The sequence below is a fragment of the Rhipicephalus sanguineus genome, chromosome 7 (assembly GCF_013339695.2).
Source record: "Rhipicephalus sanguineus isolate Rsan-2018 chromosome 7, BIME_Rsan_1.4, whole genome shotgun sequence".
Taxonomy (NCBI): domain Eukaryota; kingdom Metazoa; phylum Arthropoda; class Arachnida; order Ixodida; family Ixodidae; genus Rhipicephalus; species Rhipicephalus sanguineus.
In genome coordinates this window covers 156386704-156409087 of record NC_051182.1, presented here as the reverse complement: position 1 = coordinate 156409087, position 22384 = coordinate 156386704, and the positions used below count along the sequence as shown (strand labels likewise).

Below are 22384 nucleotides of genomic sequence, written 5' to 3'. Positions count from 1 at the left end.
ACCATCGGAGTTATGTTCGTTAAAGGAAGCATGTTTTGTTATTAAATCTTAGCGCGGAGAAATCAAGAATATACTTAAAAAGAGCTTGAAAAGTCCGCAAGTACATCATTGAAAACATTATAGTACCAAATATAAGCAAATACAAACGTAGGCTAGGAACTCATGAATAAAACAAGGCTCGGCGAATTAAAATTTCACGTCATCGTGCACAGACGCATAATAATTTCTGAGGTTCGCCTCATAGAACGCGCTGTCAACCTTTCGCGCAACAGAGTACGCGTGTCGAGTGCTGTCTGAAGGGCAAGCCTTTTGTTGTGGTAAGCTGGAGAACCGCACAGGATGTGTCTTAGAGTTTCCCTTATACGGCACAAGTGTTGAAGTTGGCGCTGTTTGTAGTTCCGATTAGTAATCAGTAGGCATTCGTAAAGGCAACTCGTGCAGGGAGGTGACATAGCAACGGTTCTTCCCGTGAAGCAAAACAAAAGAATATTTGGGTCTATTGCATATATGTGTTTGTTTATGAATTATGCCGTCTTCACTTTTCCTTGAACTGTTTAGGTGTGATGAACGCGTTACAAGGATAGCGGTATCTTCTAGAGCACTCCTTTTGTGTTTCTATTTCATGGGCGACATCAGGCTTTCTCGTCTGTGCTGCAGAATGAATGAGTGACAAGCGAATGTTAATGAAAGGAAAGAGAGACGAAAGGCTGATATGTCTACCGGTCTAGGAAACAATCGGTGTGCTACACTGCAGAAGTGTATTAGAGGTGACCGTAACAACATGTCCGCCCTCCGATACTCGATGTCACTGTACGATGCGCTTAAATGCAAGCAGTCTTGTTGGGTAGAAATCTTTCTGTCAGGGAACTTATCAGGCAACAAAAACAAACAACCTCCCCATATTTCTTTTATTCGATGAAATACAAACCAATAAAGCAAAACATTTATTGTCAGCGTGTTTATAACGAACATGATGGTGCAGCACCAAGCCAGAGAAGAGTCGGGGTAGTCGTCATCACATTATTCTGCTAATTCTTTCCAGCCGCCGTTTTCTCTTCTCCGGGTCTTCCGCTACGGCATAGAAGAATAACACTTTTGAAACAATGTTTGCCAAAGCGAACCCGATTTAGCGATATTTTTCTCGTAATAAATTAGTAATGAACCGGTGATTTCTTTCTAACGACGACAGGCTTGTCTTCAAGCATGCGCTTTAACGCTATCGTGGTAGCCACGACACAAATGTTATCTTGATGGACCTGCACGCCGCAACCACGCACAGAACAGCGAATCAAACAGATTGGGGGGGGGGGGGGGGCGTGCGCTTACGTTGGCCCTATGGGAAGCGATGATTCATTGTCTCGGTAAATGCTCTCACAAGAACACTAGGGTGATTGCCTTCGTTTTGTCATGGTTCATGCGACAGATGGAACTAATCGTCTGCTCGTAATGTTGTTGCTGGGCCTTCACGCGCTGTCATTACATTCTTTCTCCCTGTCATTGCATATCGGCAGCCTGTGATAGCTCAACGTGACCTCAGTCTACTTGGCCTCCATCGCCTCATGTCCAGATGAGGCTTCATGTCCAGATGACGTGTGAGAATCCATATCCGTGCCGTCTTAACCAACTTTCTACGCGTATAGAAGCATGAACTAGCGACCAAGACAATGCCGTGGTGGCTTTTGGGTGATACTTCGTTACCATTTTGGATTTCGATGGACCGAAATATTTCTTTCGATTCTACCAACTTCCCGATTGATCAAGACAATTCGAGCGCGGTCATGACTTCGTTTGAAGTATATATATATATATATATATATATATATATATATCGCTGGAAACGACTTCTTGGACGCCGGTAAATAAGGTAAATAATCTCAGTAAAAAGAAGACAAACGGCGAAATACAAAATGGCTTCATTACCTTTCTGCGGTGAGACCGGGCTTCGTCATAGTAACAGATTTTCCCGCGCGTGTTATTCATACGCCCTTACGTCTCGGCTGGACGCACCGCCGAGACCTAAAGAAACCATTTTGTTCTTTGACGCGTGTCTTCTTTTTACTGAAATATATATATATATATATATATATAATATATGAGACCATTCAGGAAATCCTAAATAATAATAGAACGGGGTCGCTGGCAAACAAGTAAACAGAAACAGAAGTGCACTGGACGATATTTTAAGAAGCAGCGCACAAAAGGACACAATCACGCACACATAAAATGACGCAAACACAAGCGCTGTATCAAATATCATAACCCACCAACTAGCCCATCAGTACATATCGGGTAAATGAATTGGACGTTTCGTCGACGCACCGACCTTCGTCTGAATGTTACGTAAATATGTTAGAAATATATTATGTTGACAATACCAGCTTTATAGTTGTTGAAGTGTGGTACAATAATTATTGACACGAAAAACGTATTTGATGCAGACTGTATGATGTAAACAAGTACACCTATAGGCTGGGAAGAACGTATGATTCGATTTTCGTCGATGCAGCCTGAAACGGGTTTTAATAGGATGCAGATGCACTGAACATTTAAACACTATATAAACAATTCCAAAATAAGAACCAGATAAGACAAACAATTCACTCACGGCTTCGTGAACGTCTACTTGAGTGTGTCTGCCCACTCGGTGCCTTAAAGTTTGGTTCTGCAAAAGAAGAACATGTAATTATGCTCCATGCATTTGCAGCACTTAAGCGACATGGAAAAAAAAAAGACATGCAGTCACGGAATCAAACGGGACAGTAAGAACGCTCGTGCCAGCGTTCTTTTTTTCGTGTCTGTCTTTTTAATGACGATAGTCTTTCTTGGAATATTTGAACGCAGAAATTTTGGTCAGTCTGTCTATCACATAATTCAGCCTCCCGGCCAAAATTTAAGCACTTGCTGAATGCCCAGTCATCTTGAACTGGTAGCTGCGTTCATATCGATCAAAAAGCAGATATTACGCATATCTGAGGCGCAACATCAATACGTAAGTATTAGATGGTGTGTTCCTTGAATATAAAATACATAGATACGTAATTATAAAGACCTTAGTGTTTCTTAGGCGGCGCTGAAAATGCGACGCTGTCAATGCGAGCCAGATGTGGCCGATTCAACAAAGAGGATGCGCTTTCTGAGGCAAGGCAAGGTAAAGCATGAATGGCCGCTCGATGAAATACAACGCACTCCACAAGACATCCGCAGGCAACACAGGGAAAAGACCGACGACAGAATTGCAGCGGACAAGAGCCGGCGTGCCGACGCCCGTCGTCTCAAGCGTGACCAGGAAACGTCCATGCGGATGAGCCGCGGATGAGACCAGGACTCATGCAGTACGGCCGGCAGAAGACTATCGTGTTTCGACAACATTTGCTGGGAAGAATGCATGATTCTATTTTCGTCGATGCAGCTGGAAACGGGTTTTAATAGGATGCAGATCCACTAACACTTAAACACTATATAAACAATTCCAAAATAAGAACAAGATAAGATAAACAATTCACTCACGGCTTCGTGAACGTCCACCTGAGTGTGTCTGCCCATTCGGTGCCTTATATTTATGTCCTGCAAGAGAAGAACCTGTATTTATGCTTCATGCATTTGCAGCGCTCAAGCGACATAGAAAAAAAAAAACATTACACCGTCTCCCGCTAAAGGGGACCATGAGGCGATGCGAAGCCGGAGCACTTGCACGATCGCGTTCCGTTGGCGTTCGGTGGACAGGCTACCGACCTCGGGCATGCTACCGACCTCGCGTAGTGGAACGCGAAGAGGAATACTACGAGCGTCGTGCCTTCCCTCTAGCCTGGCTTTTAATTCTCACAGGGCGAACGGGGAACGCGGTCAACAGGTGCGCGAGAGAGGGGCAGCGCAGGAGAGGAGAGAGAGGGGGAGGGAGGGGACGCGCATGCGTTAGCGCTCATCGCGGCGTTGCGCAGGAGAGAATTTCGGCATGTTGAGCCCGCATTTCAGAGGAGTCAACCGAAGCAAGCGCTGCACAACTCGCGCAGCGCTCTACCCGCTTTATATTAATACATGAAGGAGAGGAGACTAGAGGAGGAGAGTAGCGCATGCGCCTGCGCCGTGAGGGCAGAGGCGAGAACGCAGGAGAAGCGCAAGCAGGTGCTGGGGGAGAAGTGGAGAGAGTCCGCGCAGCTCTTGAAATATGGAAGGAGGACAGTTGCGCGTGCGTAGTGTGCCCAGGCCGACGCCGCGGGACATACTGGCGAGCAAGCTATGCTTCGCATCTAAAAAAAAGACATGTACTCAGGAATCAAACGGTACAGTAAGAACGCTCGTGCCAGTGTTCTTTGTTTCGTGTGTGTGTCATTAAAGACGATAGTCTTTCTTGGGATACTTGAACGCAGAAATTTTGTCTGTCTGTCTGTCTGTCTGTCTGTCTGTCTGTCTGTCTGTCTTCTGTCTGTGTCACACTATTCAGCCACCGGCGAAAATTAAAACACTTGCTGAACGCCGAGCCATCTTGAACTGGTAGCTGCGTTCCTACTTGTGAACATTGTCGATCAAAAGCAAATATTCGCTATCTGAGGCGCAACATCAATACGTAAGATTAGATGGTGTGTCCTTACCATAAATACATAGATACGTAATTATAAAGACCCTAGTGTTTCTTAGGCGGCGCTGAAAATACGACGCTGTCAATGCGAGCCAGATTCGGCCAATTCAACAAAGAGGAGGCGATGTCTGAGGCAAGGCATGGTAAGCATGAATGACCGCTTGATGAAATACAACGCACTCCACAAGACATGCGCAGGCAACAGGGAAAAGACCGACGACGGAATTGCAGCGGAGAAGAGCCGGCGTGCCGACGCCCGTCGTCTCAGGCGTGACCAGGAAACGTCCGTGCTGATGAGCCGCGGATGAGACCACGACTCATGCAGTACGGCCGGCAGAAGACTTTTGTTTTGACGACATTTGCTGGGAAGAACGCGTGATTCGATTTTCGTCGATGCAGCTTGAACGGTTTTAATAAGATGCAGATCCACTAACACCTAAACACTATAGAACAATTCCAAAATAAGAACAAGATAAGATAAACAGTTCACTCACGGCGTCGTGAACGTCCACCATGAGTGTGTCTGCCCATTCGGTGCCTTATAATTATCTCCTGCAAGAGAAGAACCTGTATTTATGCTCCATGCATTTGCAGCGCTTAAGCAACATGGAAAAAAATGCCCCTACCTCCCCGAAGGGAATCGTGAGGAAATGCGAATGCATTTCTTGCGCCGAGAGTACACGGCGTAGTAATTTGATGGCGTAAAGCTGGACATATCGACGCGTTCAAGTGTCTCCCTTTTGGGCGCCTCTTTCAACGAACGCTTCCTATGTGAGTTCGTATCACCTCAGGGATGTTGCCACCGCCTTCAATGCAGCACAAACGCGTTTAGAACGCGCTGTTTTCAGGCTGTGCCAAGCAGCACAAACGCTACATTCGCGTTTCAAACGCACTGCATTGAGGCGGTGGCGCAGGGAGGAGAGAGAGCGAATGGCGAGAGAAGGAGCGCCGAAGCACTGCCCCTACCCTCTCTTACACTCTCTCCACACACGCGGGAGCTCCGCCGAGCTCGCACGATGCGAGCGCCCTCACACGCCAGAGCGCGCTCCTCCTCTCCACTCACTCTCCGCTACTCCGCTCGCACCACCTGCTCCGTTTGCTAGAGGCGAGGATAAGCGCGCGCGCCCGCAGCTGTTGCTATGGGAGAGGGAGTGAGAGTGGAGAGGCGCGCGGACAACGCCGGATGCCTTACATAGCCCGACTATGAAATGCATTCGCATTTAAAACATTACACCATCTCCCGCTAAAGGGGATCATGAGGCGATGCGAAGCCAGAGCACTTGCAAAATCGCGTTCCGTTGGCGTTCGGTTAACAAGATACTGACCTCGGGCATGCTACCGACCTCGCGTAGTGGAACGCGAAGAGGAACACTACGCGCGTCGTGCCTTCCCTCTAGCCTGGCCGTTAATTCTCACAGGGCGAGCGGGGAACGCGGTCGACAGGTGCGCGAGAGGGGGCAGCGTAGGAGAGGAGAGAAAGGGGAGGGGACGCGCATGCGCTAGCGCTTATCGCGGCGTTGCGTAGGAGAGAATTTCGGCATGTCGAGCCCGCATTTCAGAGGAGTCAACCGAAGCAAGCGCTGCACAACGCGCGCAGCGCTCTACCCGCTTTATATTAACACATGAAGGAGAGGAGACTAGAGGAGAGTAGCGCATGCGCCTGCGCCGTGAGGGCAGAGGCTAAAACGCAGGAGAAGCGCAAGCAGGGGCTGAGAGAGAAGTGGAGAGAGTAACGCGCAGCTCTTGGAAAGAGGGAAGGAGGGCAGTTGCGCATGCGTAGTGTGAGTGCGGACGCCCAGGCCGACACCGCGGGACATACCGGCGAGCAAGATATGCTTCGCATCTAAAAAAAAAGACGTGTACTCACGGAATCAAACGGTACAGTAAGAACGCTCGTGCCAGTGTTCTTTCTTTCGTGTGTGTCTCTTTAAAGACGATAGTCTTTCTTGGGATACTTGAACGCAGAAATTTGGTCTGTCTGTCTGTCTGTCTGTCTGTCTCTCTCTCACACTATTCAGCCACCCGGCCAAAATTAAAGCACTTCCTGAACGCCAAGCCACCTTGAACTGGTAGCTGCGTTCATAACTTGTGAACACTGTCGATCAAAACAAATATTACGCATACCTGAGGCGCAACATCAATACGTAAGTATTAGATGGTGTGTACCTTTACTATAAAATACATAGATACGTACTTATAAAGATCTTAGTGTTTCTTAGGTGGCGCTGAAAATTCGACGCTATCAATGCCAGCGAGATGCGGCCGATGCAACATAGAGGAGGCGCGGAGTGAGGCAAGGCAAGGCAAAGCATAAATGGCCGCTTGATGAAATACAACCCACTCTACAAGACATGCGCAGGCAACACAGGGAAAATACCGACGACCGAACTGTAGCGGAAAGGCGCCGGCGTGCCTACGCCCGTCGTCTCAAGCGTGCCCAGGAAACATTAGAGCGAATGAGCCGCGGATGAGACCAGGACTCATGCAGTACGGCCGGCAGAAGACTATCATCTTTCGACGACATTTGCAGCGAAACACGCAGATACGCGGCCCGCTCTCCACTCCTCTTCTTCCTCTCCACTCCCACAGCCCCTCTTCACTCCCCCTCCTCGTTTGATGAAAGGCTCGCGTTAGGTCGTACACACGCTCAGTCACTGGGCCGCCTGCGCCCTTGTCAGGAGTGGCAACGTCGACGTCGGTGCCAGTTCGGTAATACCTTAATGGCTGCCGAGACCGCGCAGCAGCGGAAGGCTCGACGCGCCGAAGCCCAACGTAAACGTCGGCAAGCGGACCCCGAGCTCCGGGCTAGGGAAGCCCATTGCAAACGGCAACGTCGGCGGGAAACTGCTACGGATGAAACGCGGGCTCGACAAGCTGAAACGCGGCTTCGGATTGTCTTATGGTCCCCTTTAGCGGGAGATGGTGTAATTTTAGATGTGAAGCATCTTAAGGCGGAGTTCAATCCGGTGGTGGTGGTGCTATGCGGCGTGACCACCCTTACTGCGCATGCGCAAACCTTCTCCACTCCCTCTCTCCTCATTCCCTCTCCACATCACCTCTCGCCTTCCGTTTCCCCCTGCCCTTTCCCCTCTCATTTCCCTTCTCCACCCTCTCTCCACTCCTCCTCTCCCATCCCATCTCCCTCTCTCCCCTCTCATCTCCCTCTCCCATCCCCTTTCCCTCCCCCTCTCCATTCCATCTCTCCACTTCCCCTCTCCCCTTTCCCCCTCACCACTCCACCTCTGAAACGCGGGCTCTACATGCCGAAACACTGCTTCGCATCGCCTCATGGTCCCCTTTAGCGGGAGATGGTGTGATTTTTTCTACTGTTTTTCGTAATTCCTTGAATGGCGAACAGTCATGAAATCATACCTAGTAGTCCCCAAAACAGTTTGACTTCGCTCGCCCCAGCAACCGTGTTTTCTAAAATAGCGAGCTGCTAGCGTTTCTACGCATGGCATTTTAATTTGTTGTGATCGCATTCATTGTTGCCTTTGCGTTTAAACTGACGTTTTATTGCTTATAAATATACATAATATTAATGGTTTTCTGACTGCTTTTAAAGGGCGGCGCCGTGCCCAGCTGTTCACACCCAATGAATAAATTTGGTCTGGGTTTTGAAGATAACCAACTCCAGCGATTCCAGCTGCTCTGGGCTTAAGCTAATAACAACATTTTCCAACATTGGAGGTAAAATTTCAGCAGCATCGTGGTCAGTCCTAACTACTTTTTAAGTCGCTTTTCTTTCAAGCCTGTCGGTTTCGCTCATCTGACGTTTACTGGACAGCCACCCCCTTGAAAGAGCTACCTTGTTACTGGTTTCTCAATTTGCAGGCTTTTTGCATTGATGGAGCTGCGCATAAGGGGTGTGTTTATGTTAGATACAGTATTCTTCCCCGAAATACAGTATTCTCAGATACAGTATTCTTCCCCGAAACGTCTTTGCTGTGTGTTTTAATTTTCATTTTGGTCGGCGCAGTGCCTCGAGGTTTTTACCTTCACCAAGTATTCTCCTTCGTTGGCAACCTATTATCAGTTGCTTTTACCCACAGGGAGTAGTTTTTTAGGTGGATTATTAACTTTAGAGGCCGTACCTTCCGATGTTTTATGGAGATCACGTGAAAATTGGCGTAGTATCAGCTGCTACATTGACGAAAAAGAAGGTTTTTTTTTTCGTGTTAAACTGCCGTGCGTGTATACGTTATCGTCTGCCCACCAAGAATCGTCCGAGATTTAACATACATAGTAGAAGGATCAGGAGGAAAAGCAGGAACGGTAGGAAAGGGAATTTTTTATAAGCCACTAACACCCCGCGTTGTTGAGGGCCGTCTACACGGCAACCCTATCGTAACCATGACGTATTTTTTTTAAACGCACCCAGTCGTTGGCGTAAAGATATGCAGAATAAAAAGGAGATAGACACATTGTTATTATGTCAAATGAAGTACATCTGACAGCTGGACCTTTTGGTAACAACTATAATGGCGGTAAATCGGGCTAGTTGGTTGCTCATGATTGTAAAATAAGAGCGCAAAAGACGGCGGCGAACACACAGAGACCAGCGCTCGTTCCTCTTTGTGTGTTCGTCCGTCGTCTTCTGCGCTGTTATTTTACGTACAACTATAAGCATCCTCATACTGTTATCGCAGTGAAAGAGAAAATACACCTGCCTGAGAAACTAAAACGGATGCAATAGAAGTACCAGTATGGGGCAATAGTAGTTTTTTATTCAAATAGCAACAAAAACAAATAACAACTCTGTACTGGGAAAGCTACTCTGCATTTACAAAAAAACTTTTAACTCTATCGATTGTTTGCTGCGTTTGTCGTTTGCCTTAACTTCTATCTTTGTACCCAGGCCCCTCTGTAATGCCTACGGCCTTGAAGGCAGCGACAAATAAAAATGAAATAAGTTTTTGGTGGCATAGTTTACAGCTGGCACGTAGCCAGGACTTTTTTCTGGGGGGGGGGGGGGGGGGGGGGGGGGTCCAGTCTTAATTGTTCGACAGAAAGTCCTTCAATGGCAAAAAGAACAAAGGTTGCCCGGGAATATAAAAGGCGCTTAATTATTAGAAGGAAATGAGCACAAAATAGAATGCAGCACAAGAGGCGAGTTAATCCGCCATGGAAAGCAAGGTTTTAACAATGCAGGAAAGCTAGTGCATGTGCAGCAGAAACAATGCTTTCCAACCAAATATTCTCGACCATGAAGAGTCATACAGAGTCAGTGATGAAAAAAGGAGTGACAAAAAAAAAAAAAGCGGCGGGGTGCAAGGGAACCTGGCGCCCACTTACAGATGTGCGGCAAAAAAAAAAAAAAAAAATGGCGGACGCTATCCCTACCGAACTTCTCACACTCTATCTCAACAATAGACCTGCGAGAAGAACGTGAGCCATATTATGGCAGCAATTCTTAAAGAACAGACACATTCGGGAAAATTATTTTATTCGTCAACAAAGAACGAAAACACGGATGCTTTCATGACACAAAAGATGCAGAACGCTAACATTCATTTTAGCCAGCAATTTTAAGGAATGGCATTGTGAATGAGACAGAAATGTTTTAATGAAAAGCTGGAGATGTTTGCCTGACTATTCGCTGACATGCTAATCCAGGTGCTGGGTGATGATTATGATATATACACTGATAACCACACACACATACATAGACTACACTGTTTACAAAGTTTCGGTCAGCCTTGTGGCCTGCAAGAAAGTCAGCAGCGCTTGCGTGGCGCGTAACGCACAGGTGCTGCTTTGCCATGGGCCCAGAATGTGCCGCAGTTCCGTTGAAGGTGCAAGCCCGCCTTCAGAGATCGCCTTTCTCATACGTTTCGCCTGCATTCACACAGAACGTGTTTCAAGTGTTCTGAGACGTTACAGTGAACGCACAATGATGAGTCTGACAGCTTGTCTTTGCTCTTGAAATAATTAGTGTAGGCGCCGTTTAATCTGATGTGGTGCAAGTATCTTTCCTCTTTTCTGTTGAGGTCTCGCGGCATATGGAAGACACAAGATGGATAAATTTTGTAAAGAGGCCCATACTGGTGACTAGCATCTGTCCAGAGGGATCGCTGGAAGCGCCAAGCGTGTGCCGATACGAGTGTCGCCGCATCGTTTTTCGAGAAAGGTATTTCAACCATTTCTCTCGACGCGTCATGTCCAGCTTTGGCAGCGCCATCTGCCTGGGCGTTGCCTTGTATTCCGCAGTGGGCAGTACCACTGTGAAGAGTTGGGTATTCAGTTCGCGGCTTTCTTGCATATGCGTTTGATGTCCATTGCGAGCTGTTCCTGCGTGCTTGGGGACTTCAGAAACTGCAGCGCCAATATTGAGTCGGTGAAGATGACCCAAGACTCGGCTGTCTGGTCTACGTGTAATTAAAAGCAGCCAGTAGTGCAGCCAGTTGGGTGGCTGTAGATGATGTACGGTGACTGAGAGTGGCAGAAATGGTGACATTGGCAGACGGAACCCAGACCCCAATGGCAGATGTCGTAGGCGTTACAGAGCCGTCAGTCTAAATATGACGGTGAGTCTTGTATCTGCTTTTCATCTGCTGTAGAGTGAAATATGTTAGTGCTAGTCCTGGTGTGCTCCTCTTGTTATTGAACCCAGGCACGAAAGTCACAATTGACCATGTAGGAACTTTCCACGATGGCTCCACAGGCATCGATGCGCTTTGATAATGCAGCGGGAGTAAGTTCCATACCACAGGACCGCTGTCTGAAGCAAGCGGATGACCTGGCAGTCTGGTGGCATAGCGCAAGTGGACGCGAAAAAAGTAATGCTGCAGGAGCACTGGAGCTGATAGGCGTCTGCTTTTGGCGAGGGTTCCGATAGTTGATGTATCTTTTGGTAGGTCAAGGCACACCCGAATGGTTTCACCATATAGTAAATGCCAATGCAAAAGAAAAAAAGTCACAGTTTTGCCGCAAGGGCGAAGCAATGAATGTGATAGCAAGAAAAGCAGCCCGTGATGGACGCACTGGTACGCTGCAGAAACACCTGCCCACCGGCAGCAACTAACGTCCGAGCAGACAGTGGAAGGGCAAGGTTCTCCCTGCTCAAATATTAAAAGAAGCGAGCAAGCTGGCCGACGACCTTTAAATGCGTCGGTTGCGCTGCTCGCGCATCTCGCTGGTAATGAAAAAACGCTTATAAGCGCATCCGTCTCTGAGTACGGCGGTAAAGGGTGTGTATATAACGCTCGCCGTTAGCTACCTGCAGGATCTGCGTTTGGTGGTGTAGTGGTTAGCGGCACGCGCTGCGGACCGAGAAGTCGCTGGTTCGATTCCGCGCCTCGGAAGCATTTTTCTGAATGATTTTTCTTTAGGTCTTTTATATATATACACATATACATATACAGTGCATGATGGCGGCGACGGCAAAAACCAGCCGAGACTATCCATATAATTGCTATCGCAATAAAAAAAGATGGCAGATCCCACGCATTGTAGGAATCGATGTAATGCGAAGCAGCCAGCAAAGAGCTGCATACATCGTCTTGTATGTCATTGAGGAAAATGCGTGTCATGGTTTTCATGTTAACTCCTATTATTTATGCTCGTCACACAGTAACGTCGCGCAATACCAACTTCGGGGATCAAGCTAGCAAAACGGCCGCCAGCGCACCATGAGCGTGGCCCGTAAGTCATGCTGTACATGACATGCGTGTCATAATTTTCATGTTAACTCGTGTTATTTATGTTCATTACACAGTCACGTCGCAAAGATACCAATTTGGTGTATATCAAGCTATAGCGAAACGGCCGCCAGCGCGCTATGAGCCTGGCACGTAAGTCATGCTGTACATGACATGCGTGTCATGATTTTCATGTTAACTCGTGTTATTTATGTTCTTTAGACAGTCACGTCGCAAGATACCAATTTTGGTGTATGTAAAGCTAGCGAAACGGCCGCGAGCGCGCCATGAGCGTGGCACGTAAGTCATGCTGTACATGACATGCGTGTCATGATTTTCATGTTAACTCGTGTTTTTATGTTCGTCACACAGGCACGTCGCGCAATACTAATTCCGGGGTAGATCAAGCTAGCGAAACGGCCGCCAGCGCGCCATGAGCTTGGCATGTAAATCATGCTGTACATGACATGCGTGTCATGATTTTCATGTTATGACTTGTCATTTATGTTCGTCATACAGTCATGTTACGCCATACCAATTTTGGTGTAAATCCTATTAACGAAACGGCCAGGAGAGCACAAAGTCGTATGCGGCTAGATAGATAGATAGATAGATAGATAGATAGATAGATAGATAGATAGATAGATAGATAGATAGATAGATAGATAGATAGATAGATAGATAGATAGATAGATAGATAGATAGATAGATAGATAGATAGATAGATAGATAGATAGATAGATACGCTCAAAGTCGCAGAAGTTCGCTAAGAAATGCTTCGCATTTAAAACTAACTTGTAGCCTGGTCGAAGAGAGCGGCTTACGATGCAATTTTCGTGCGTGGCGGTTTCTCCATAAACAGAGCTATAACTTTGTCGACACTGGCTTGCATCCGGTGAATGGACGTAAGGGCAGTCAAGGCGGTGATGCGGGCTAGTTGGTTTGAATCACTAGTAATCATAATTGTAGCGCAAAAAAACCAGACGTAGACACAAGTAAGGAACACATTCACAGGACGGGCGCTAGACATCAACTGTTTTATTACTACAGACAACATAAAAAGCCAAAAAACCGTCGGACATGAGCGCCAGAACTCACCACTACACGTGTGCTTAAGAAAGGCAAGGACCAGGCAACGCGAGAAATATAGAAGCGTTTGCTATAAGTGAGAATGAAAGAAAATGTGTCAGTGTTGCGTCGATAGCCTTGTCTCGTAAAGAGCTTGACTATCTGAAAGGAAATCGTGCGCATGTAAGGTGGTAAAACGTGGTGATGCAGGTATAAGGAAGCACCTCGGAGTGTGATGGTGCGCATGCGCTCATGTCCGACGGTTTTTTGGCTTTTTATGTTGTCTGTAGTAATAAATCAGTTGATGTCTAGCGCCCGTCCTGTGTATGTGTTCCTTACTTGTGTCTACGTCTGGTTTTTTTGCGCTACAATTATGATTACTAGGGACGTAAGGGCCAGGTCATTACGCCGCTCTTCAACCATCCGGTTCCTCAAATATGTTTTTACTCTCTTCAGTGTCGAGAAGCTGCGTTCTGCACCAGCTGCGCTCACTGCCAATATCTTGGGGAGTGTGGGAACGTTCGGGAAGAGGGTTTGTTGCATTCGACTAAAGCAAGGGCGGGCCCAGGGGGGCCGGGCCCCCCTGGGCCAGTCCTTGCCTTTGTCCCTGGTTTACAGTTCATTTCGTCACATGTTATTGTGCAAAAAGTCAAATTGTCAAGAGCTTCCGGCTGTAAGCACGCCATGTTCTGTTGCAGAAGATATCCTGCCAGGCTATAGTTTGTTGAACTGCTTGCGCTAGCAGCGAAGATCATGAAATCTGTCTTGCGAATTGTTAAGGCGTCAGCAGTCGTAGTTCTTAGACTTCCACCAATGGAGCAAATTTCGGACGTCCCTGCGGACTTCTGCAGAATGAACATAGTTGTACAGCTCGTCGCTTCACTTCTCATGTTCCCGAACATCGTGCCACTCTTCAATATAATCTATAAAACTCCTCGTTGTGGGCCTCTCCTTGCAGGTTTCAGCAGTCTATGTTATGCAGAGTTTGTAGTGTGCTGTTTCTTTTAAATTGGATTATGGTGTATTCCTTGCCAACGATGTTGTACAGGAAGAAGGTAGCGATCGAACTAGGAGGGTATGACTGGCAAGCGGTGGGCGAAGAGATTTCGATCTATTTTCGGGGTTCATTCCAGTTTGGTAATAAAGACGCTAACAAGCTTCACAACGCTTACTCATTGTATGCATATGGTTCGAGGTTAGGGGACATCTCCCAGCGCGGAATTCGTAACTGTATTTTTTCAAGCCAGATATATCGTCAAGTGAATATGGTCTGCCCCACACCTTGTTTATTGGACCTATGCTATTCCTGCAAATTCCGACGCTGTTGCCGCACTATCACGTAGCTCTCGCATCACATAGCGGAACACGACAAAAGCTCTCACGTTAACAATGTGGGCACAGAAGCAGGCCGCATGTCCACGTCGCGTCACATGACCACTGGGAGTCGTGATGCGGCCACTGAAAAAGAACGCGCTTTTATAATGATTCTACGTAACGAGACTCCGCGCAGGCCTTTCGTTTTAGCGGACTGCGGGAACTTTTAAGAACGTTGCCCTGCTTTGGAGCTCTGTCATCCCTTTCGATGATAAGTTATAGATATAACGTTACTATATAAATTTATGATATAACATTTATAGCTTGCGATTACAAAATAACACTTCGGATATAGAAGAAAAGCAAATGCAATTAATAAAGCGCGGAACAGTTTGGTTTGGAAAAGCTTTATTACACAGAATAGTGAGACATGAACTATATAATCACCTAGTCTATCAAGTAGCCCCATACGCAAGAAGGAAAATAAGTTCAGTACTTGTCTCTCACAAAAATTTTCCAAATAGTTTGCACCAAATAAAAGAAAGTGTTTTCTTGAGAATCAATATGTGGAAGATATATGTATGCACAACATATGTGGAACAATCTTAAGAACCGAGGACAGTCCAAGCCGGACCCGACCCGAGCCTGCCACCTCAAACCCGGACCCTACCCTAAGCCCGGAGCTTCGGGCTTCGGGCTCGGCCCAGGCTCGCCGGGTTTTCGGGTAGGCCCGAGCGCGTGCAGTGCTCAGTATACACTATCTTAAAACAGCTTTCAGAAGCTACAAAGTGAGAACAGCCGCTCATCATTATGCACAACCCACCTCATTGCAACATCACAATGAGACATACACCGCGTGTTACGAAGAGTAAAAAGCTAATTATATTTGACCACCTCGATCTCAGACAGCACGAAGGATTAGAACTTGTACGCTGTTGACCATAATCATGAGTGTTAATTAGACCCTCAGCTCCCACGACGTATCGGCACCCTCAAACATCGCCTAAGACTCGAAACAGCTTACACAAGGCACTTCTTATTCCGGATTCGCCGTGCGCTATCGTGGATATGTTCGTGCGGCCACGACGACGACGACGAAGCGCGTCATCTGTTGCTCGATTGTTTCAAGCACGACACACATAGACAGCGACTGTAACAGGAACTCGACTCACTGGACATGGAACGAACGTTCTCCCTGGCGAAAATACTTGGCCCATGACCACCTCGGATGAATCTCAAAGCAATAAAAATGCTTCAACATTTTTTTGACACACCGATATTTGTAAAGAATATTAAGCGGACTACATTGAAAGTGTGCACTGCAGTTGTTTGTGCGCTTTGTTCACACTAGAACTTTTGAACATACAAATGTAGGACTGCATATATTAGTATTAATATTTTTGTTTCTTCATTCTTTTCCATCCTAACAACCGAACAGAAAGGGTAGACGTCGCCACGCAATGGCGACAACTCCTTCATTTATTTGTTATATCTATGAAAAAAAGAAGATAGAAGCTTAAACTAATGAGATATCGTTGATTAGGGAATGTTGCTGGAACCAACACTCCGACAAATGGACTTGTCTTCCTCAAGGTAGCAACTGCTCCTCAACGATTTTTATCACTTTAACATTAAGTATTATTGCAATAATTTTTACATACCTTTACTTCCAGTTCTCGGTAACCTATCCGGGCTCTGATGTGTGAGGTTTCCAGTGCTACCTAGCTTTCTTGCCCGGTTTGCCGGTAAACCTCTACTGTCTTTTGACTTGCTACGTCGAAAAAGTGGACTTGCGAGCGCGGATGAGGGGCCTTCATCTTTTATCACGCAGAGAAGCACAAAAGCCACAAAAAGGATAAGAGCATAAGTTCTACAGATATATGACATTGTGGTTGGACGTGCATGACTAAAAAAGCTGCTTTTCGACCACGGGGCCTTATGCTCGCATCAACACAATGCACAATGGCAGAAGAACGCGTCGCTTAGACTTAACACATAAGAAATTCTTTGTTTTTGTTCAGTTGAGCACTCAACCGCAGCTGTATAATAGCAGAAACCAATGCAAAGAGAGAAAAGGCGAAGTACAAAAGTGCATGTAGACCTAATTTTTCTCCTCCTCTCTCTCTAACCACCGCGGTAACTTAGCATTTAAGGTATTTTCATACTAAGCTCGCGGGCACCCGCTCGATTCTCGAACACGGCGGCCTCATTTGTATGCGGGAGGAATGCAAACACCAGGGGGCTTAGATTTATGTGCCTCGTAATGTACTCCACACTTATAGAAACACCGAGGCGCTGAGCAGGCGAATACAAAAAATTCACGGACGATTACGATACTCCCTAAATAGAATTCTGAGCGCAGCTTCGTGTTGGGGCAATGCCGACTGTGTTTGAAGTTTTCGCTTTCCGCAGTCGTAGCAATGTAACATTCGTTACATATTGCCACAGAAACTGCCAGTCCTCGAGTGTGGCGCACACCACTCTGTGCAGTGCAGGCGTCCAGAACCAAGCGAAACGCCGACAGCCCCGTTACGACTAGCGAAGCCAGCGGCAGTGCACGTACCAGCCCTGCATGCGCACGAGCTCTGGCCAAGCGGCCAGCGCGCGTGACGGAGGAAGAAAGCGAGGTTAGAGGCCAGTGGGTCATGATATCGGCCGACTCCACGTTCGCTCTCATCTGTGCTCGCTCGGTCTATCGGTTACGTCGGTCGATGATACCAATGCCAACGGCGACGCCACTCAACGCAGGAACGGGCGCCTAAGCGCTGCGCTATAAAAACACAGTATACAAGACGGGCGTTTCGTATGCTTAGATCCTCAGTGTTTCCCTATGTATGACCAACTAGCTGAAACCAAAGCTGTTCTACATAATGTAACCCGGGAGGTCAAAATAAATCCGGAGCCTCCCCCCGCTACCCCACTACCCCGCTGCCCCCCCCCCCCCCGACCGCCCTACGGTTTGCTTCATAATTGCATCTTGGTTTTGTCCCGTAAAACCCCAGAAATTATTCATTAATCATCTGTCCTTCTTTTTTGTTTTATATATTATTGTTTCTTTATTTATTACATGATCAGCCCATGATCTCATCAGTCGTATTATTCCCACGCGGTGGTGGCCGCGAATGCTTCAGCATCTGAGGTCTCAAATAAGGATTCAGCCTTTTTTGTGTGAAAATCATTAAACGGTTTCTTAGCGCTCGCGGACGCGCAAAAAGAGCGCCATCAATTCAAAGTTGCGCATTATTTTGATGCAGCAACCTCGATGTAATATTCACGGAGCGTTTATTTGATCAATAACATTAATTGTAGGGGTTTTACGTCCCATAACCACAATATGTATATGATGGACGGCGTAATGGAGAGCCCTGGAAATTTCGACCATCCGGGGATCTTTACCCTGTACCTAAACCTAAGTACACGGGCCTCGAGCATTTCGCCTCCACCGAAAATGCAGCCGCCGTAGCCGGGATTCGTTCCCACGACCTTCGGGTCAGCAGCAGACCTACATGACCACTACACCACCACGGTGGGTCTTTGACGAATCGAAAACAGAAGATAAGCATTGGACACGACAGAATGCGTGGCAAAGCACCCGGGAACTGCAATCCTGTTTTCTACGGGTGCTAAAGGTTACGAACGCATGCCTTATTTTTTTAGAAGCTCGTTGCAGTTTTCACGGCAAGAAAGCTTGAGTCATTCCAGGAGCGGACTGTTTCCAAGCGGTGAAGAATTACCACGTCTCCATGCAGCGCTTTTTTCATTCATAAGATGTGAAGGAGATGCTTCTGCGAAAATAAGGCACCGGCTACTTCTGAGCTCTTGAGTGGATCGAGTATACAACACAAGAAATAAACACAAAAACAGAAGCATATAAGAGGGAAAAAAACACAAATGCACATGCGTCAAAAAAGACCACTAAACCTAAAACAAAATGTCCAAAATGAAATAATAAAGTCCCTAATAATGTTTCCGGTCATCATGTAGGTGAATTATCACATCTGGACAACATAACAGTGAACACACGATAATACCTAGGACGGACACATTAGGCAATCAGCGGTAGTTGGCTACCGCTGTAGTGCGGCAAATTAAATGACCATTCAACACACACTTTAACGATCAACTGTAGTGCGGCACAGCGGCTTACAAACAATCCAAGGCTCACCACAGACACTCGTCAGAACTCATCTGTCCATACTATGCACAGAGAACTACCGCGATAGGAGTCGTCCGTCTACCATTTCCTTAGCGTGAACAAAATAAGGAGTATCATGGCCTTAAAACAGCGCAAAACAGCGGGGTGCGATAATAAGAGCTGTAAGGCATGAAGGGCATGTAGTGCGTGTATAGAACCACCGAAATGATCTCGTTGATGCATTAAATATGGACTCTTCGCACCCGTTCACTTTAGGCTTCTTTTAAAACTGTTATTCAATTTCGTTGATGCTGCTGCTGCTGCCAGATTGAGGTGCCTCTTCATATATCTTGTTTATTAGAGTCCTGCAGTGAAAAAACAATAATTTTGCAAGAGTTCTTGCTAGACTCGATAAACACCATGAAAATATCGTGTATACAAATTGTTTCAGACGATTAGAGTATGTGTTTACTGGCTGTAGACCCTTTTCATATTTGTAAACCTAGATTTCCTGCGATGCAGTTTTGCCCAACTCGGCTAGTCACTTCAAGTCACCCGAGGGGTGTTGCTGTTTCGAACTAAATCGGTCTGAGGACGCGAAAACGAGCTTTCACTGCGCCGTCTCTTACAACAAGCATCTCGGGTGCGCGCGCGCCTGCTCGGTAGCCCCACGCTCGTGGCCGCTGCAGTGACCAATAATTTCAAAATTAACGTCTTCAGTGCCGGCAACACCTTTTTCGGTACAGCTGGCGTTTTAATAAAAAAGTCAGTTTCGCCGCAAGGGCGAAGCAATGAATGCGATAGCAAGAAACTAATGCTATACGAAGTGAGGCTCGCCAATGGATACTCTCAGTTTGAAAAGCGCTCCTGTTGCAAAGGCAGCCGAAGAAGCGAAGGAAACTAGCGTGCTTCAAGTTGAGGGTAAAAACAGAATGAAATGATTAATTCAAGAAAGTTCGTTGTAAAAGCTTGGCAAGAAATAAACGTAGCGTAGTTACCTAAAACTAACCGTGCTAAATTATAACCGAGTCCGCATGCACCTTTTCTAAATTACCATGAAATCATGATGTAGGACCACGTTAAACATTGCGTCAACGACTGAGATAGTGGAAGCAACTTTAGGATGTCTTCCTTATAAGTTGCACCATGTGCTCAGTAAAGGCAAGTTTCTAGAGAAATTGCTTTTTCGCGCTGAAGCTAGTGAGTCGATATGGAAATAAAATCTTACAGCTACTGCGTTAGTCGCGATTATTCATGTGGTACATGGTGTTACGCGAGTTTCTCCATAGTGTGTTTAAAAAGAAAATAGTGTACATCCGAAACTCGTTATAACCAAGTAGCATCAAGACCATAAATTATTTCGTTATATACGATATTCGTCGTAAGAGTAGCGATACAATTCGACTGCCACAAATCGGGGATCTGGCTCGCGAAAAATTCTAGATAGAAAAACGCTGTAATATCGGCTTCAAACGTACGATTAACAAGGTAATCTTTGCCTATTTCCATCTGGTATTTCAAACGTCTCGTCAAACTGTAGCGCAATCAATCACATGCGGCTTTTTTTTTTCCTTTCTTGCGCAAAATGAACAAGATTTTCTGCCGCTATCGCTACTTTTTCAAACAAATAAAAATGCGGTTGGGAATTGTCCTTCAGCGTTTTTTCTTGCTTTTTATGCTATCCTTGGAATATTGAGCCTCGTGTGAACCAAATATTTCCTTCGTTGAAGCCGATATTGCGTTGGCTCTGGTATTTTCCTTTTCGTTATTGTAGAATAAATAATACTGAAATAAAGCGTGACCAAACAACATTCGTACTTAGTTTGCTCTAACCGCTAAACCACTATAACAGTGGTCGTTGTACCGAGGTTCAGCTGTATTATTGAAGAGAGTGCGAACTTGAGCTGGTTTCTGCAAGTCGCTTCGAAAACAAGTCATAGATCAATATGGTGGATATATAGAAGGAAAGGAAACAAACAGCCCTTCGCTAGCTTGTTTTCTTTGGACACCATCTCGTGGTTTTATTGGTTTTTAATATGTATCGTTCCCAGATGTTACACCAAGAAGGTAAAGTTTGACGGACGCTTCAGCTTGGCCTTCTAGAGTAGAATGCGATACCGTCATCGGGCCTCGCTCGCATAGGCTTCGCAGTCGGTAGCCTGGAGTCGTTTCTCGGTGGACGCCTCAACCGTGCAGCGCGGAAAGGAACGTTTGTGCACGTAACATTGGCCGTTTTAAGCTATCCTAGAATGCCTAGTGCGAGTACTATTGCGAAGTGCCCGCCACGCCATAATTCATCACTTTGTGAATTGGCACACTACCCAGTACGCATCCGTAACGCAGTACGCGCATTTACTCAGCTGCGTACTTATTCATGCTGTTGCTGGTGATGATAAGTTATGCCTGAGTGTTCTATAATGGGTGGCCTTTATACCACCCAATCGTTATGGAAGCTTCTGTGTATTAAGCCGCCGGTATTAGGAAGCTAAATATGGAAGCTCTAGTGCACGGTGTTTTAAGCCGTTATCAAACAGTTGCTGCTCCTGGTAATGTCGACGATGCGTACGTGGTTCCCCCGGTTCTCGCGGTTGGTGCTAGACAATCTCCAGAGGCGGAGACTCGGAGCGAATTTGGCTGTAAATAATGACGAAGCGAAGTGATTGAACGGATAACGGCACGCCCAATTATCTCATTGGCTTCGTATCGCTGATATGAGCCTGTCGTGCACCTCCATTATCAGCAAACTGAGAAAAAAAATTCGCATGCATACAGCGATAAGCGATAACTTTCGTGGTCAAGCCCATTTGAAATGGACGTTATTTAAATTATCAGATGTTAATTTGCTCCTGTTTATTAGTTTTAGTGCGTATTTTAGGTTGTAATTGTAATTTTGCTGTATAGCAAGTACACCAGGCTGATATCGGGGCTCAGTTACATACATATGCATGTTGGCGAGTTCTATATCTCAGAAGTGAATGTATTAATGTTCACGCTGCTCTTTTTTTGAAGATGTAATTATGGAAAAAAAGACATACTCGGACGTTTTGGCGGAGGAGTTAGGCGTGGTCGAGGGGTTGGAGGAGGCGGAGGGGGCCTCACAGGTGGTGCCGATCTGACTGGACGAGTCTTCGGACCAGTCATAGGACCCCCAGCAAGAACGCATCCTTGTCTACTATCTCGTAGCGTTCCCAAAAGAGAAATAATGCACAGAAGAGCCCAAAGGTTAAAGAAAAGGTTTCTCATTGTTACTGGCACGGAGTTACACAATAGTTCCCTGTTCCCTCTTATATCTGTTTTCCCTTGCTATTGTTAAGGTGACGCGCAGAAAGGTCACTTTCAGCACTTGGAACGTCTTTGTTACCTTCTCTCCCTCTATCTCTCTATGATGAAAAGCATTGTTTTTCACTTGCAGCACCAGGCTTTGGTTTGTCTGAACTAAGACGTAATGATTAGAGACCGGATTTTAGGCAAATGCCTATTTTGTTCCTTGCGCTCTTATCGCCCCACTTTTATATATGAGCATGAATTAGAGGTTAAGATGTGGTTTTATAGTGTTTTTAGAGTGCCTATAAATGCCTATTTTTGGCGTGTGTGCCTAAATGCTTACAAATGCCTCTAAATGCCTATTTTCGAAATTGGCGCTTATATGAA

The 22384-nt window shown here is 46.3% G+C and overlaps 1 protein-coding gene across 3 annotated transcripts; it reads right to left on the bottom strand.

The window, feature by feature from the left end:
* Nucleotides 1-931: 931 nt before the first annotated feature.
* On the bottom strand, nucleotides 932-21977 carry LOC119400345 (uncharacterized). Of its 3 annotated transcripts, XR_007416999.1 has the most exons (5): nucleotides 21769-21977; nucleotides 18997-19098; nucleotides 3508-3564; nucleotides 2606-2662; nucleotides 932-1071 (listed from the first exon to the last, which is right to left on the bottom strand). XR_007416999.1 is itself a non-coding variant. In XM_037667366.1 (4 exons), exons 1-4 carry the CDS (start codon nucleotides 16483-16485, stop codon nucleotides 1016-1018), a joined length of 396 nt encoding a protein of 131 aa, XP_037523294.1. In that variant the 5' UTR covers nucleotides 16486-16523; the 3' UTR covers nucleotides 932-1015. The 3 variants fall into 3 exon arrangements, 2 of the variants coding, with proteins under 2 accessions (XP_037523294.1, XP_037523295.1); XM_037667366.1 differs by lacking the exons at nucleotides 18997-19098; nucleotides 21769-21977 and adding an exon at nucleotides 16260-16523; XM_037667367.1 differs by lacking the exons at nucleotides 18997-19098; nucleotides 21769-21977 and adding an exon at nucleotides 16260-16523 and having other exon boundaries at nucleotides 2624-2662.
* Nucleotides 21978-22384: the final 407 nt, after the last annotated feature.